This window comes from Staurois parvus, unplaced genomic scaffold, assembly GCF_062004578.1.
Source record: "Staurois parvus isolate SC_StPar_1 unplaced genomic scaffold, SC_StPar_1.0 ptg000166l, whole genome shotgun sequence".
Classification (NCBI taxonomy): domain Eukaryota; kingdom Metazoa; phylum Chordata; class Amphibia; order Anura; family Ranidae; genus Staurois; species Staurois parvus.
This window is the reverse complement of record NW_028317962.1, coordinates 4,142,449-4,160,383: the sequence shown is the minus strand read 5'-3', so window position 1 is coordinate 4,160,383 and position 17,935 is coordinate 4,142,449. Positions and strand designations below refer to the sequence as shown.

Here is a 17,935-nt window from a genome sequence, read left to right as displayed (position 1 = left end):
TGACAGTAATGACAGGGCACTATTCCTTCTTCTGATACAAACAATGACGCGCTATTCCTCCCACTGGTACCAATGTTGGGGCACTACTCCTTGCCATGATATCAACAATGGGACACTATTCCTCCCACTGACAGCAATGTAGGGGCACTACTCCTTGTCGTGATATCAACAATGGGACACTATTCCTCCCACTGACAGCAATGTTGGGGCACTATTTCTTCTCCTGAGACCAACAACAGGGCACTATTCCCCCCACTGACAAAACTGACAGGGCACTATTCATTTTCCCGATGACAAAATTGAGAAATATTCCTCCCATTGATACCAATGATGGAACATTGTTTACTCCCATTGATGCCAGAACATTTTCTGCTCACATGGGCCACAGTCTGACTCCCTCAAAGCCTAGAGAACAGTAGACTAGCTCTTTCTTTGGAACCTTTGGAGATCCCTGGTTTAACCTAACCTATAAAATAAAGGGTAGTATACACATTCAGCCCAACTCTGACTAAGGTCTTGTTTGTTTTTGGCAGCACAGATTTTGTTGTCCACAATGAAGGCCAGTTCAGAGTTTTTACCACCTGTGACCAACTATCCAGCTGCCTGGATCTAAATAGATACGTGTTTTTTCCAATGTTAGAGAAATCTCATACATGACCAGCTAAAAGACTGGTCTAAAACTGATGGAGGGATAATCATGCAGCAGCAAGACAGGTTAAGAAAACACAGATCCACAGGATGTATGAAGCAGAAGTAAGTACACCCTTGCAGGTCCTCAGGAACAGCTTTATCTCTAGAAAGGGGAACAGTGTGTAACACAATAGTGAGATCACCAAATGGAACTCCAAATCTAGTAGTCAGAGGCAGCATTGCCTTAGATGACCATTAAAGTAGTAATAAAGTATACCTAAAGGCAAAACTCTATTTTTTAGTTTTAGATAGAGTGCAGAGGAATTCGAACACCTGCCAGATTTTTATTGCTGTCTTTGTCCTGATTAGGGGCAAACACCCTCTCTTTTTATTATGTGTACTGTTATCACTATAATTAATTAAAAAAGAAAATCTTAAATTTTGGTTGTGCCTAGAATAGTAACAGAGTGCTCCCTTCTTACTGGCTGTGATTTACATCAGTGGGAGCATTGGCTCCCACTACTCTTTCTGACCCAATTAGGAGGCAGGGAGCCAGGGGAGCAGCTACTCTTATGTACATCACTGGATCTAAATTGGGCTCAGGTAAGTATTAGGGGGTTTGTCGGGGGAGCTGCACACTGAAGGTTTTTTTACCTTCTTACATAGAGCGCATGAAGGTAAAAGCCTTCAGCCTTTAAAACTACTTTAAATTTTAAGGAGTTCGAAGAGTGGGATTTGTGGTTATGTGTTTTTAACAGATTGCCTATGCTGACTGATATTGTCCATTGAAGACATCTGGAGGTGACTGGTTGCTTGTTTTGCTCTTTTTTTAAATAAGAAGGGGGATATAGATACAGTACAAGGTAAGTCTCCCCAATGGAACACAGATGGTGAAAAATAATCTGACAGGGGTTATAACCCTCCCTTGCTCTATCCAAAATGAAAAAAAAAAAAGTCTTGCCTATGGTTCTACTTTAATGTTGCTCAGGGGCTCTGGGCTTCAACAAAATGGCAGCCTCCAGCAAGAAGAAACAGAAAATGTTGCTGGAGGCAATTTACAGCACACTCTAATTTTGGTAGCATAATTATTAATGTGGAATATTTGTTTCTTGCTAAATAACATTATTTTTTTATCAAGTTGTTATGGATGGGAAAAAAAATTGACAGGGGCTATAACCCTCCCTTACCCTATCCAAAATGAAAACAAAGTCTACGGCTCAGCTTCCTTTAGTTTCTTCTTCTTGTGAAAGCAGGAAGAGAGTGCAGCAATGCTGGAGCCAGGCACAGTGCTGGAATGGTGACATAGAGCCAGGTAAATATTTATGGATGGGGGTGTAGGGCAGGTAGTTGGGCATTTTTTTGCCTTAATGTAGAGAATGCATTAAGGTAAAACATTTAGACTCTAGTACCATTTTAAAGCTCAAGGTACAGGACTGCTTAGACACAAGAAGTGCACTGCTTTTTCAGTAAAAATCCAAGACAAAGGGCAGATTTTCAGGGTACTGCTTAGGCACAATTATCATTTCAGTTATCATTTTCTATTTGTTTCCTGTAACATAGCAGATATTCACTTTTTCAGTTCATGTCCACTTTAAAATGGACCAATAGTCCATGCAGAATTCTGGCTTGTGGTATACCTTCATGCTTTTGGAGTTAAAGATGCCACTGCAAGATGAGTAAACAACAAAAAAGGAGTTTGGGATAACCACTTTGATCCTGGGTCATCTTCTAAAGTGGCACTGGGAGAGCAACTTTTTGTCCCAGCAAAAAGGGCACCTTGAGAGTCTGGCCACAGTTCCAGACTGGTCAATGACAGCTGGCATCCAGAACTCATAACTATTGGGTATTTTATGTAGGGGGGGTAGAGTTTGTAGAATTAGGCTTTTAAATTTATATACAGTATATATATATATATATATATATACTGGAAGAAAAAAATGCAATTAGACAAGTTTTTTCAACATATCCAATTCTATTCTTTTAAACCCATATGTAAGAGAGGCTTAGGAATGGCTAGAATTGGTCACCAAGAAAGCGAGAACATTGTTCTCCTGATACAGCAGTGACTGTCCTGCTTGAGGCTTTAATCCTCTGTCATCTTGCGCCCACTCCATGCAGGAAGTCTCCTTCTGACATTCCCAGCTTTTAACCTTTACATTACTACAGGAAGAAATGTCCACACATAAACAGGGTTTCTGTACTTTACTGGTGGAACTTGGAAAATGGCACAGAAAGTCACATCACAGCTACATAATATCTGGGGGTCACTTGACAGCATATTGTCCATTACATTTAGTGGATGGTCTGCAGTTGTCACAGGTCAAAGCATCGTGTAGTCCTTTTAGTAAACCATCTTTCCTTACTCTGTCTCCACCCAAGGTCATTAGTACTCACTGGGGATAGAGTCTCTGCAGTCACCTCCTCCATGGGTATACATCTCCTGGGGTCCTCCAGGGGGAAAGCCTCACTCAAGAAACTCTTGGCCTACAATCTACCCTAGCCCCACTTCTATAAGGGTCAGGAAGTATACAGCAGGCTCTTCTGGGTGCAGGCCAACCTCTCCCTAGCCTCCCGGGCCTCCACTTGCTGTCTACCTCTGTCTGATGGTGGGGTCTGTGGCCCCCATGCCCCAACTGCACTAGGGCTCTTCCCAACTTGACATATGTGAACAGTGACTTACCCATAATGTCACTACAGGAGGGCTCTAACAAAAAGGGAAGCTATCACTTCCTTGTAACTTTCCACTTCACAGGCTATAATGGGAACAGAGCCATCTAATGGCCAGCCAGCTAACTGCTCCTGCTTACACATAGACATGACATCACTTTCCAACCCATCAAAAAGAGGCAGAAGACTATGATCTGATTTCTTTGGATATCTTTAATCTTGGCTTATCACCTATCCAGAATCATTCCCAATAGCTGAAAGAACTAAATTCAGCAGCTTTGAAAAATTTGTATTATGTTTACATGTAATATGTAACATATAAGTCATATTTTTTCCTGTAAGACTATGAACAGATAAAGGTTTAGCATCTCTGACCTGAAATGTCTTTGTTTTCCTGTTTTATCCTGCCAGATATCTGCAGGCTACGACCACTGTCAAGATTGCAATTATCCCTGGCCTACTTGCTGTTAGTCAATTTAGATAAGAATTCAAGTGAACAAAGAGATATGTATCTTCAGAAGCTTTTGAGAAGAACAAAAGTAATAATTAATACCCCAGAATAAAACTAACAATTTGATTTCTCTCTTAACAAATCAGTGAGCTTCAATGGCAGAAATGATATTACTTGTCCAGGAGCTAGATCTTTCTGTTATTTCATTTCACTATCAAAATAAATGCTTCCTATTTCCTCATGTATCATTATGATCCTTGTACTGGTAATTCTTGTTGTGCACGGTCAGTGAACATTATGAGATCTTTTTCACTGTTCCTTGGCTTTCATTTTTGCGTGTCTTGCTAATAGTACAGCTTCATACATATTAAATATTCTTTCATTTGCATATGAACCAAAATCCAGAAGGACCAAACCTAAAAACAATCTGCTATGTGAATGTTGCTTACTTGTTACTGGAAAGGCATCTAGAGTTAAAGAAAATAACACGATAGAGCTGGCTCAAACATTTGGGGTTGGCAACAGGGGACAATTAAATACATATGCTACAAAACACCATGTAAGAGAAAGAAGGAGTATCTTTTGAAAATGACTTGCAGCATAGTAACTTCATAACGTTTAGAAAGGAACCATACAAAAAAAAATATTAGAGTTTGTCAAACTTTTGTCTATGGAGGTTGGTCTAAGGGACATTGTATTGGTTGGTTACATACTGTAGTTACATAGTTAGGTTTAGAAAACAAACAAGCCTATTAAGTTCAACCAACAGAAAAAAATGAATAAATTAATACTTTGAAAACCTCGATATACAGAACTCTATACCCAAAGTTGATCCAGAAGGCAAAAAAAACATATAAAACATGGTCCAATTTTCTCCAACAGGGGATTCCCTGTTGGAATCTAACCATTTGACTACAGTAAGTCGACCCTTCCATTGAGCACTCAAAATCCAGTAAATTGGATATTTCCTGGATCAAAAATCTCTGGTATTACTTATAAATTGTAATGGCCAGTTATACCCTGTGCATATAAGAATTTATCTAGATTCTTTTAAAACAACCTTATGAGATGGCTAGAACTAGTTCCTGAAGAAGTGTATGCTACATTTTCACAGCTCGCAATAGAAGCCTTTCTGTTTGTGAAGATTTAACCTCTTTTTCTTCATATACAAAGAGTACCCCTTGTCCTTTACACTAAGTAAATAACTTTGCACCAAGTTCACTATATGGACCATTTATGTATTTATATATGGTGATGTATTCTCTGCATTAATATAAAAGATCGCCTGCATGCAGCACAACCCCACACCTATGTCTTCCCTTACTCTCCCGGCTTTTGCTTCTTTCATTCTGTGTATTTTGTACTTTTTGAACCTCCTCTACTGCTGCTTGATTATTCCTCTATTAGGGATCAGGTTTGGGCTCGCTGCTACCATGTGTTCAAGGAGAGTGCTGTGAGTTCCTGGCCCTGAAGAAATATTTTTTCAGATTTGTCCAGGAGAATTTTTGAATGCACTCTACAGGCTTTGAATTGTGGCCATCAGGCTTAGATCGATCAATAACATGCCTTTTGTATAAGTCAGCCCCCTCACTATAAAACAAATGAGGGTACAGTGTCAATGTATTGGAAGCTGTTTAGAGGAAAAGGATAAGGAAAGCTGAAAAACTGCATAGGGAGAGATAAAGGTCAGTTAGGAAATTGTACTTAAATTCTGACTGTTAGCTCATTGGGCCATCAACCTCTTTTCTACGTTTTTGTTCTTTTATTGGGAGCTTTTTTATATTTAATTTTATTTTGTGAATGCTTTGAAGTCGATAATTCCTTTTTTTTGTAGGGGCTTTTGTTTCAGGGGGTGGTATTTTGGGATTTTCAATTATTTCTTTTTTCTTTTTTTCATTTTATGTTGATAGATCCTTTTAAAAGTGCAGCATTTACTGACCATCTATTCTTGAAACTGCCATTTGATTGCATCACACCTCTGCATCATCATTTGAACTGCCATTTGATTGCACCACACCTCTTCAACATCATTTGAAGGAATAAAAGCAAAATTAAAGAACAGTATACCTAAAACACTTGACAGTATATCATTCACATTCACTGAAATCTCCAATCCCCATAGATAAAAGAAAACGTAGGCATACACTGATTAGCCTTATTATCCTTGATTACAACTGTCAAGCTGCTGGTCGATTTTACACTACTGTATCATCTGCAGAATCATAAATCTTGTAGTAAAGCTCAAGCATGCTCTTTGTTTCTAGTACATTTGGCTCTAGCCTAACAATTTAAAATTTTCCTGGTGATGGACAAATTTACACTGCTGTATCATCAGATGTCTCTCAATTTTTGTAGTAAAACACCTGCATGTATGCTTTTTCTCTGCTACATTTTAGCCACAGTTTCTTCATTAAAAACATCCTGCTGCAGGCTAATTTTACACTTCTACAAAAATCTGATTGCTTTTTTTTGAGGCACAACTTTCAGGTCCTCTTTAAGAACTGCTGCTATGTTTATTTTCTTACCTTTACTTATGTCTTCAAATTCAAGCCATAGCTGTCTCTGAACTTGCCGGTTGGGGTACCAGATCGAGCATGTTTCCTCGAACCCATACACCGCCTCCTGGATGTAATGGTTTCCAAACTGTTCTAACAGTGGCATAAATTCCAGCCGTGAAGTCGCTCCATCTAGTGCATGGAGGGCATGAGTGAAGGCTGAAAAAGATCAATCAGAAAACAAAAAAGAAAATTAAACTAGATAATCAGGAAACGAATAAACGCATATAGTATCTGTACATCTGATATTATATCATTCACATTCACTAAACCTCCAATCCCCATGTTTTCCATGGAAACTTTGCTAAGAAAGAGTATAAAAAGTTTTATTTTCATGTAAATTTGATGTTGACATATTGGTCAGAACATAGGATACACTCAAAACAAACACTGTTTTTTTTTCTTTACTTTGCTTTCTCTTCTGCTAACCACAAGATTGTTTTGGTCAAATTCATCCAGAGTACTGAAGGGAAAAGGGAAAGTAGGGGACATTAAGGTATTCAGGTGTTCCTAGGACATCTTTTTTCAACCTCTGTACCCCAGAGGAACGCTTAAAATAATTGCTAACTAAAGATAATAACAACAGCTTCCAGTATTTTAGCATGATCAGTAAGTTGTACTGTAGAAACAACAATAGTAATAGATGAAAGAATGTAGTGTACCTGGATAATTTTTAACAAAACTCTTGCTCTATAGGATAAAGTTAGAAAAATAAAAATAAATCAATAGTGATGATCAAGAAAGACAGGCATTGGAGGTCAGTGGAGAAGCATTCCTTTCGGGGCCAGTCAAGAAATGTAGGATTATACTGGTGGTCAGAGGAGCCTCCTTACATCTACGGTAAGGAAGACGAAGAATGCCCCTAAAATTGGGAGTCAGTGGAAATAATGCCTCATTACATTGGCATCTGTTTGAAATAATGTCCCTTACATTGGTGGTAAGTGGGAAGAATACCAGCCTTACAAACAGCTAAAAAAGACCACCATTTGTTTGTGAAGAAGTTCAACTGGTGACAAGCTACTGACCCTGCTGAAAGGATCTAGATAACTTCCATTTTGTATTATGTACGCCATTTTAAGTATTAAGTTAGCTTTTTGCAGAAATATTAGAAGTTTAATGAAACTGTTTTTGGTTGTTCAAGGATGTATCAACAGAAGCTAACATGACCCTGACAATGTCTTTGTCTGGCTGTTTTTCCAGAAAGTTAGCCAAAACAATTTGTACCAAGAAATGTATATGTTATGTTTCATGTAGTTAGCTCATGATGGAAAGTTACAAATTACAGTTTTGAAACTCGCTGCCCCCTCCTTTATTATTATCTGTAGTCTATATAATCTTATTAATGTCTAATAAACTTTGAACATCTCTGAACATAAGCTGTCGTGATTTCCGTGTTCAAGGGGTGTTCCCAGAATTCTGCTGATAAACCAGGAATCTCTCCACAGACCGGGGGTCTCTGAGGGGAGAAGAAAATCATTCCTTTCAGCTGGGGCTTGTCCGGGATGACCACCCACCTCGCTTGGTAAGTAAACCTTTTGTCTTTTTATGACTAAAAGCTCTTTCTTGCCCTGTGTTGAGGGAAGGTCTTGAATCATTCTGTATTGTCTATATAGACCCGTGATAACCTGTAGCTGCTTTTGGTAAAGCAGACTTAACTCTTTGGTAGAGTTACAAAATAGTGCACTATAAAAATATAAAAAAGGTGTTTTTGGTAAACACAGTTCTCTGGTAGAACACACTGTTTTTGGTAAAACAGTGAAGAGATAACTTTTGGGAAGTTATCAAGAGGTTAATAAGTCTGTGGAGCAGATTCTGGTTTATCTGTCTTTTGCTTTTTCTTTCTGTTGCGTAGAAGTATAAGATAATTTGTTGTGTGGAACAAAATAAGATTTTAAGCTAAAATTGTTTTATCCACTGTCTAAATATGGGTCAAGGAGGTAGTTACCCACCAGGTCCCCCAGAAAAGGGAGAACATTGTAAGGATTATGTTGCTAGAGTTTGTGGAACGGACTATTATTTAATAAATCCCTGGGTGGATTGTATGGCAGGCTGGACAGAAGCTATGGGGAGTACAGACCCATTCCCAAGAAAGGGGGAGAAAACTGGTTAAAATGGTCACCGTATTGGGTTGATAATAGCAAGGGAAAGTTCAATTTGATTTTCTCTTTAAAACAAAAGAGGAAGTTGAAATTGGATACATTAAAAATATGCCAGGAAAAGCATCAATCTGAAAAGACATGCAGACCCAAGATTGGACTGAAAACAGTTCAGACACCAATCCCACCCCCTCCGTATAATATATATCCTTCATTAACTTGTTTTAAAAATGCTGCTGATGATGATTTTTTGATTAGTTTGGGGATGATTACTCCCCAGCCTAATGCAGCTCCAGCCCCTGCTCCTGCCCCTGCCCCTCCAGTCCCTGCCCCTGTCCCTGCGCCACTTTCCGTCCCGGATCTACAACCAATACAGCCAGGCCCCTCCACTAGACCCAAACAGATTATTAGTATAAAATCACCAGAGGAGGGCAGCCAAGTTCAAGGCATCCTTACGGAGAATAATGACAACGAAGGAGAGTTGGAATACGAAGAACAGGGACAGGTAAATATAATAAAATTACAGAAAAAGGATGGTCAATGGAGAAGAAGTGACACCAGTCATAGAAAGGGCAGAGAGATGTGGAGGAATTTAGAATGCAGCTTAGATCCATGGATAAGAAACTAGAGGGAAAAAGAGAAGATGAGGGGGCCGTAGGAGGAAAGGAGTTGGCTATATTGACACTACCTTTTCTCACAGCAGGAGAACTAATTCTAAAAAAACCCATAGAATTAGAAGATATTAATAAGATTGTTAAACATTGTCCCAAGCCTACAGTATCTCCTGGAGGTACACTTGCTTATTTAAAAAAGGCATGTTTAGGAAGAAATTACACACAGGAAGATATGAGATTGATCATTGATGGTATTCTGGGAAATAATCCAGCTTGGGATTGGATAAATGTAAAAAGCATTAGTCACATAGAACCAAGTAATACACAGGCTACTGCCTATAAACTAAACACCACAGAAGGGAGAGAAACTATGTGGGAGGAGCTTGACACAGAACTAAAAAGGGTTTTCAAGAATAAGGCTTCCCTCCCTATTGCTACAGCATGTAAACAGAAGGCATTTTGGAAGAAACTGTTTCTCCTTACAACACACCTATCAATCCTGTTAAGAAGCCGGATGGCTCTTACAGGTTTGTACAAGATTTGAGGGCCATAAATAATTTGGTGGTTCCATTAGCCCCAATAGTGCCTGATGTGCCATCACTCCTTGCCTCCATTCCGTCCGATGCAGAATATTTTACAGTGATTGATTTAACAAATGCATTTTTTTCGGTTCCTGTGGACCACCAGACAAGGGCGCTATTTGTATTTATATTACAAAAATTGCCAGATGAGCTGGTGTAGAATGCCTAGGGCTATGTAGATTTGCCTGCAGTCTACTCACTTGCCCTCCAGACCACACTGAGGTCCTGGACCCCTCCCAATTGTTTCGGTCCTCATTATATATGTGGATGACCTATTGATTTGTAGTTCAAGTCAGGAGGCCAGTCAGGAGGATAGTTGGTCTCTGTTAGAATGGTTGTCAGGGAATGGTCACAAAGCATCTAAAAAGAAATTGCAATGGTGCCAAAAACAGGTTGAATACCTTGGTTTTATTCTAAGTCATGGTAAGAGGAATGTCAGTCACAAAAGAGCTGCGGCTCTCGTGGGTCTGCCTCGCCCACAAACAAAAAAGGACATGCTAACTTTTCTTGGTATGATTGGTTACTGCCGCCAATGGATACCTGATTGTTCATTCTATGATCACACTCTAAGGTCTGCCACACTTTCAGAATCACCTGACATTCTCACATGGTCAAATGAAATGGTTGATGCCTTTGTGTACCTGAAGAATGCTATGGTAACGGCCCCTGGTCTTGGACTACCTGACTATAAGAAAATGTTTCATCTGTATGCTAGGGAAAATTGTACAACCATGGCGGGGGTCCTGGCTCAGGAACATGGAGGCAAGCTCCGCCCTGTAGCTTTTTTTTCCAAAGTAGTGCCAACTCAGGTTCAGGGCATGCCTGCTTGTCTGAGAGCTGTTGCATCGTGTGCAATTCTGGTGGAGATGGCTATTTCTTTCACATTGGGACATGAAACTACCCTACACACCACACACCAAGTGTCCTTACTACTGAAAAACATACACACTCAACACATGTCAGCACAAAGGTTGAGCGGATATGAAGTGATTCTTCTATCTGATCCCAACTTGATTATTAAATATTCTTCAGCAAATTCAGGTCCTGCTCCAATTTTGAATGCCCTACTGGGGCTAAAGGGGGAACAGGATGAAGTGGCACCAGAACACAATTGTATAACCCACATACAGCAAGACACTTCCCCTAGGTCCGACATGTCAGCTGTGGCTCTTGATGGGGCCCCAGATGTGTTTGTAGATGGCTCATGTTCTAGGCCAAATGATAGTACTTACCATGCAGGATACGGCATTGTGCATCTTCCTGACAAAATACTCGAGGCAAAGCCAATTCCATATCAGTCAGCCCAAGCAGCCGAACTGATTGCCCTTACAAGAGCATGTCAATTATTTGCAGGACAGGATGTCAACATTTACACAGACTCCAAGTACGCCCATGGTGCTGTACATGATTTTGGGGTCATTTGGGAGAGAAGAGGATTCATTGCTGCTGATGGCAAAACCATATCTCACTCTTCTTTGATATCTGATCTACTCAAAGTCATACAGTTACCAAAAACATTAGCCATTCTACATTGCAGGGCACATACAAATCGCAGAGATCATATTGCCAAAGGAAATGCATTAGCAGATAAGGTAGCAAAGGAAGCCGCATTACAACAGGTGGCCAGTGAGCAGATGCCTTTGCTCACTTCAGGCATCACAACCACCCCACATGACCAGATGTATGCAGATTTACAAAAATTTGCTACAAAAATCGATTTAGCAGACTGGAATGGTTCTGGAGCACAACTAGATCCAGCTTCTGGTCTAGTGTGCTTAGAGGGGAAACCATGCATTCCCATGTCAAGTGCCCCATTGTTCATTGCACAGTACCACGGTCTAGGACATAGAGGATGGAAAATGACATGTGAAACATTATTGCAGGATTTTTACATTACAGGCTTATCTAGGTTGGTGAAAGAATATGTTTCTAGGTGCATTACATGTATAAGGAACAATCCACAGATCCCAAAGAAATCACAACACCAGCATCTAGTGTACCCAACTACACCTTTCACCCACTTGCAAATAGATTTTACCCACATGCCAAAAACAGGACAGAGGCAAGAGTTTTTGTTGGTAATGGTGGATATGTTCAGCAGATGGGTGGAAGCATTTGTCACTAATAAAGAAGACGCACAAACTGTAGTCAGAATTCTTACACAGGAGATAATACCCAGATGGGGATGTCCGCTGCAGATAAATTCTGATAACGGACCAGCTTTTGTGGCCAAGGTATGTCAAGATTTGGTAAAAGTACATAAGATAGATTGGAAGTTTCATATTCCCTATCATCCTCAAAGTTCGGGTATAGTAGAAAGGATGAACAGGACAAGGATAAGTTGAGGAAGGCCACTGGAGGAACCTATACCCACTGGAAGAAGATGTTACCTGCAATTCTAGCAGAGGTAAGAATGACACCTAATAAGACTACAGGGTTATCTCCTTTTGAAATATTAATGGGAAGACCGTTCCCCACTCCTTGGGCTAGACAGCCACTTATGTTAGAAAGAGGGGACCTTGACCTGGTACAACAAGAATATGTGAGAAAATTGATTCAGAGTTTAGATAAAGTTGAAAGAAATGTTGCTCGCACCTCTCCTTTATCTTTTCAGGAACCAACACACCTTTTCCAAGTGGGAGATGTCGTAGTGGTCCGCCAACTCGCTAAAGACAAGAAGCAAGGCTACCCCTTTGGACCACCTACTACGGTGATAGCGGTTACCAGAACGGCTGTTCTGGTGGAGAATTCCCAGTCCTGGATCCATGCTAGTCGAGTGAAGAAGGTGAACCAAACACCTGAGAAACATGAGATGGAAAAAGGAGGTGAAGTATGAGAGAAAAATCCTCGAAGAGTGGGTGAAGTAAGTGAAAAAGGCCCTGAAGATGAAATTTTTTGCTGCCCCTCATGGTGCTTTGAAACTCTGGGTCCTATTGGGCACACTGACTGTGCTCTTTTTCCTGCCAGTATGGATCCTAACTAACTGTATTTATCACCCTGAGGACTTGGGCCTAATAAAAGGTATCTGTGGTCAAGGACTAGTTTTAAATGAGACCCAGATAACCAAAAGTGAAAGAAAGTCAAAAAGAAAGTTTTGAAGAGAACAATCCTTTTTCAGGAAAAATGTTGATGATGCAGTTTAAATATGCTTATGCTCAAAAGTCCGGTTATGATAAATGTTGGATATGTAGTAAGTTACATCCTAGCACATATGAAATTCCTCTTCTGGCTGCTCCAGTCAAAATATTTTTGTTAATAAAAGGGAATGTAAGTATTGGTTTGACCAATATTACTTCTAATGCCACCATATCTTTTCCAACTCTGGGAGTCACTCAACTCCCCGATTGGTGTTTTAGACTGGGGAATACTTCCCACAAGGGAAAGGGAATGTGCTCTCAGTCCATATTAAATATATCTGATCCTGGAAGGAGGGATGGAACTTCTTCTGTGAAACTCTGGCAAGTAAATGGTAAAACCCTGAATGAAAGTTTAGAAGGGATACAAGATAATGTGGGGAAAACTATGTTTGGAAAACTTCTTTTTTATTTTACACTTGTTGTCACCCCTGAATTTCGCTCTGCAATACAAAAATTGTCGATCTCCTTGGGAAACAATACCTATATCTGTTGTGGTAAGATCTGTTACCCTTGGATACCGAGTAATGTCCAGGGCTGGTGCTATGTAGCCCAATTAGTGCCAATTATGGCAGCTATAGACCAAAAGGAACACCAGGTAAAAGCCAGTACATACCCAAAACACCAACTAACTCTGAGACAGAGAAGGGAAACCAAACAAGAAAAGGTAGATCTATTCTCTACAGGGGATAAGGTTTGGTCATGGTTTCCTACTTACACTGGATGGGGAATAACACTTATGAACAAAATAAATAATTACACAAACATTATTGATGACATACTGGAGAGGAACTGAAAGGATATAGGGTTGCTAAATACTGAGACCAGAGCTATTAGAAAACAGCTGGAGATGCAAGAATTAGCTATTGAAAGTATGAGTGCTGCTCTGACAGGTTTGTGTGAGATGAGAGAGGATTATGAATGTTGTACTTGGATATATAATACCACAATGACTGTTCCAGATTATTATGAAATAATAAAGCAACACAGGGAACAGGTAGATGGTTTGATGGAAGAAGCTAGAGCTATAGGAAAAGATGGATGGACTCCTTTTGATTGGTTAGGATCAGGATTTGGTTCCATCTTTTCATGGATGAAAGGTATCGCTGAAAGCATAGTTATGATATTGTTTTTTGTTTTATCTTTATATCTATGTTTTAAATGCTCATTATATTGCATTGCTAGAGCTACAAAGCTGCAAAATACAAATGAAGGTTATCTGGCTATGTAAAGAATTGAGATCATGTTCATGATCTCAGAGGGGATTGAAAGGATCTAGATAACTTCCATTTTGTATTATGTACGCCATTTTAAGTATTAAGTTAGCTGTTTGCAGAAATATTAGAAGTTTAATGAAACTGTTTTTGGTTGTTCAAGGATGTATCAACAGAAGCTAACATGACCCTGACAATGTCTTTGTCTGGCTGTTTTTCCAGAAAGTTAGCCAAAACAATTTGTACCAAGAAATGTATATGTTATGTTTCATGTAGTTAGCTCATGATGGAAAGTTACAAGTTACAGTTTTGAAACTCGCTCCCCCCTCCCTTATTATTATCTGTAGTCTATATAATCTTATTAATGTCTAATAAACTTTGAACATCTCTGAACATAAGCTGTCGTGATTTCCGTGTTCAAGGGGTGTTCCCAGAATTCTGCTGATAAACCAGGAATCTCTCCACAGACCGGGGGTCTCTGAGGGGAGAAGAAAATCATTCCTTTCAAGTCAAGTTCTCCTAGTATTATGCAGGTACTCTTAAGTAGAAGGTTGATCCACACAGGCCCAGACTGGCCATAGGGCTGCACATTGGGAGGTGAGCAGCTATCACGGTCTGGACGGGGCTAATACAGACCGCGGCCGCCACTCACCTCCTGCTGTTCAGCTATGCCCAAAGTAGGGCTGACAGGAGGACCCACAGTGACGGCTCCTGAAGACAAGCAGGAAGTGCCACTGACACACGGACACCTCCTCGGCTGGCTGCTGCACTGAAGGGAGAATGGCGGTCTCTGTTCTTCCCCCACGGCTGCTGGCACACTTTGACAGGTCTGTAGCGGTGGTGGATGGACTGTCTCTTTGCTGGAGGGGCTGTCTCTTTGCTGGATGAGCTGTCTCTTTGCTGGATGGCTGTCTCTTTGTTGGATGAGCTGTCTCTTTGCTGGGGGGGCTGTCTCTTTGCTGGAGAGGCTGTCTCTTTGCTGGACAGGCTGTATTTTTGCTGGAGGAGCTGTCTCTTTTCTGGATAAGCTGTCTCTTTGCTGGATGAGCTGTCTCTTTGCTGGAGGGGCTATATTTTTGCTGGAAATGCTGTCTCCTTGCTGGAGGGGCTGTCTATTCGCTGGACAGACTGTTTCTTTGCTGGAGGGTCTGTCTCTTTGTCGGAGGGGCTTTCTCTTAGCTGGATGGGCTGTCTCTTTGCTGGATGAGCTGTCTCTTTGCTGGATGGGCTGTCTTTTTGCTGGATGGCTGTCTCTGCTGTATGGGCTGTCTCTTTGCTGGACGGACTGTGTCTATACTGGACTTGGCTGTCTCTTTGCCAAGTTGGGTCCAGCAAAGAGACATCCCAATCCATCAAAGAGACAGCCCAGTCCAAGAAGGGACATCCCCATCCAGCAAAGAGACATCCCTGTCCAGCAAAGAGACATCCCATCTTTGCTATATGGGGATGTCTCTTTTGTGGACAGGCTGTCTCTTTGCTGGATGGTCTGTCTCTTTGCTGGACTGGACTGTCTCTTTGCCCAGTTGGGTCCAGCAAAGAGGCATCCCAATCCAGCAAAGAGACAGCCAAGTCCAAGAAGGGACATCCCCATCTAGCAAATAATTATCCCTGTCCAGCAAAGAGACATCCCGTCTTTGCTATATGGGGATGTCTCTTTGCTGGATTGGGCCATCTCTTGGAATATATATGGGGCACTGTGATTAGATTAGATCTCTATGGGCACTGTAATGTAAAGGGGCACTGTGATATAAAGGGGACTGTGCTGTAAAGGGGCACTCTAATCAATACAGTACCCCTTTACAGTGCAGTCCCCTTTATATCACAGTGCCCCTTTATATTACAGTGCAGAGGACTGACTCCGTAAATATTCCATCACCCACTGCCCCCACAAATACCCTTGCATCCCCCCCCACCCCCATAAAGTGGCTGCCAAGTCTAAAATGCCCGGACCTATTTTTTGTCCCAGTCTGGGCCTGGATCCACCATTGCTCAATGCTCCTGTTAGCCTCTATAGGAACCCTTTGGTTCCATGAAACCCTGGTGGAGAATGTCTGGTCTAGGGCATCATGACATCTGATTAGACTACATGCACAGACTCTCATCCTAAAGTTCTGATTTTTGCAGTATGTAGCAGAAGACAGTAAGTCCCGAGTATAGATGAACAGGGATTAGCTGTGCAAGTAAAACTACACTTCGGTTACACAGTAACTATAATTTTGTTAAAATTGCCATAATAAATATAATTGCTAAGCAAGCTATTTTGTAATTAATATCATTACAAACGATCTACCTACTTAATTGTGCAGATTTTTTATAAGCTGCCAAAAAATTCAAAGTTTCTTTCCAGCCATGAAAATGGCTTTCAGTATGCTGTATTTAGGCAGAATGTCCAAAATAGTTCTGTTCCTGCTCATGTTATTGGCGTATTGCTTTCCCCAGCAGTTTGTATGCTAAACACTGAAATTGACCAATTTACTATAGCAAGTCGACCGTCCCACTGATCACTCAAGTAGGAGGAAGTGAGTGCAAAGTTGGTTTGAGTTTCTACAAGCATGAGGTGAGAGTCTGTTTGTTAACAATCAATGTGTATAATAGACTTGTAGAAGACACATTTTTCTCAACAAATGTGAAGATATACTTTAAATTCTAAAGCTTGGTGAAAAGCCCTCCTCCTTAGCCCTTCTCTAAATCCTCCTCCCCGCTTGTATAAAATATAATACATACCTAAAATCCTGCAGTCTTTTGGTAGGTCCAGCGATATCATGGTCCTTCTCCAGCAGTGGTCCTCAGGGACACTGACATAATGGTGTTTACGTGATGTTCAGTGCAGTAGTGGTGTGAGAGCAGGCTGCAGTAAGAACCACCCCAAAGGTGTGTGTCAGTGACAGCTGAGGTTCACAGGAAGTAGGTTGAATGACACTGGCTGACTTTTAACCCACAAAGGGTTCAATTCACTAAAGACTATCTCATGAGATAATTGAATCAGGTGACACAATTTCTCCAATTATCTTCTGAGATACTGAAAATGTCAATTCACTATCACCTTATGAGTTATTGACCTCACAAACCAAAAATATGAGGTAAATAACTCATAAAAAGATGTTAAAGTGGTAGCAAACTTGTTTGAAACAACAAAGAAAAGTTTTCTGCTGCAGGGGAATATCATATTGTGCTAGTATGCATTGCAGTGCACTGTCCCCATTGACAGGGCTTCCATCTTCACCTAGTCTTGCTTCCGAGTTCCTGGGCTGCAGCTGCTTGAATGGCCGAGCCGCCGATAAGGTAAGTCCTGCGCTTGTACGTGGGAGTCTCGGCTATGGCACTCAGCTCTGAAGGAAAGGCACGGAAATGCCGCTCCTTCTGAGCACATGTGCCAGTGATGCTGCTCTGTAGAATATCTCCTAAATGGTGAACGTTTAGGTGATATTAATTTTACCTACAGGTAAGCTTTATTGTAAACTTGCCTGTAGGTAAGAATAAAAAACAATGGTTTCCTACCACTTTAATGTCAATTCACTAAAGGAAATAAATAAATAAATACATACATAAATAAATGCATAAGCTCAATAAGTAGTAGTTCAGACATGAGGTTTTTAAGGAATGTGAAAATATAATAGCCTATTTGGAGTTTCCTCTATCTTTTTGGATTGGCTTCTCAACAGTAATGCATAGAAAGCTAAATTAAAAAAAAAAATTGTTGGGGCTGATTTATGTAAAGTATAACTAAAGGCAAACCTTTTTTTCTTTTTGTTTTGGATAGAGTGGAGATGGATCAGACCCCCGTCAGGTTTTTATTGCTGTGTCCCCGTTAGGGAGAATAACCCTCTCTATTTATCCTGCTTACCATTATTATTGAAAGTGAAAGTGAAGAAAATCCCTAATTTTGGGTTGTCCCCAGAAAAATAATAAAGGGGGATATGTTCCAACGGGGACACTAGTTCTGGAAGTGGAGGGAAATCTCCCCAATGACAACATTGTCTTTTTTATTGGTGG

At 40.6% G+C, this 17,935-nt stretch overlaps 1 protein-coding gene across 2 annotated transcripts in view; it reads right to left on the bottom strand.

Moving 5' to 3' along the window:
• The window catches only part of ASTN1 (astrotactin 1), a 715,149-nt gene that overhangs the window by 63,419 nt on the left and 633,795 nt on the right, over positions 1-17,935 (bottom strand). For both annotated transcript variants that reach the window (XM_089676329.1, XM_089676330.1), the window contains exon 16: positions 6,274-6,462. In XM_089676329.1, the coding sequence (XP_089532455.1) occupies positions 6,274-6,462 (189 nt within the window). The remainder of the gene's footprint in view (positions 1-6,273; positions 6,463-17,935) is intronic.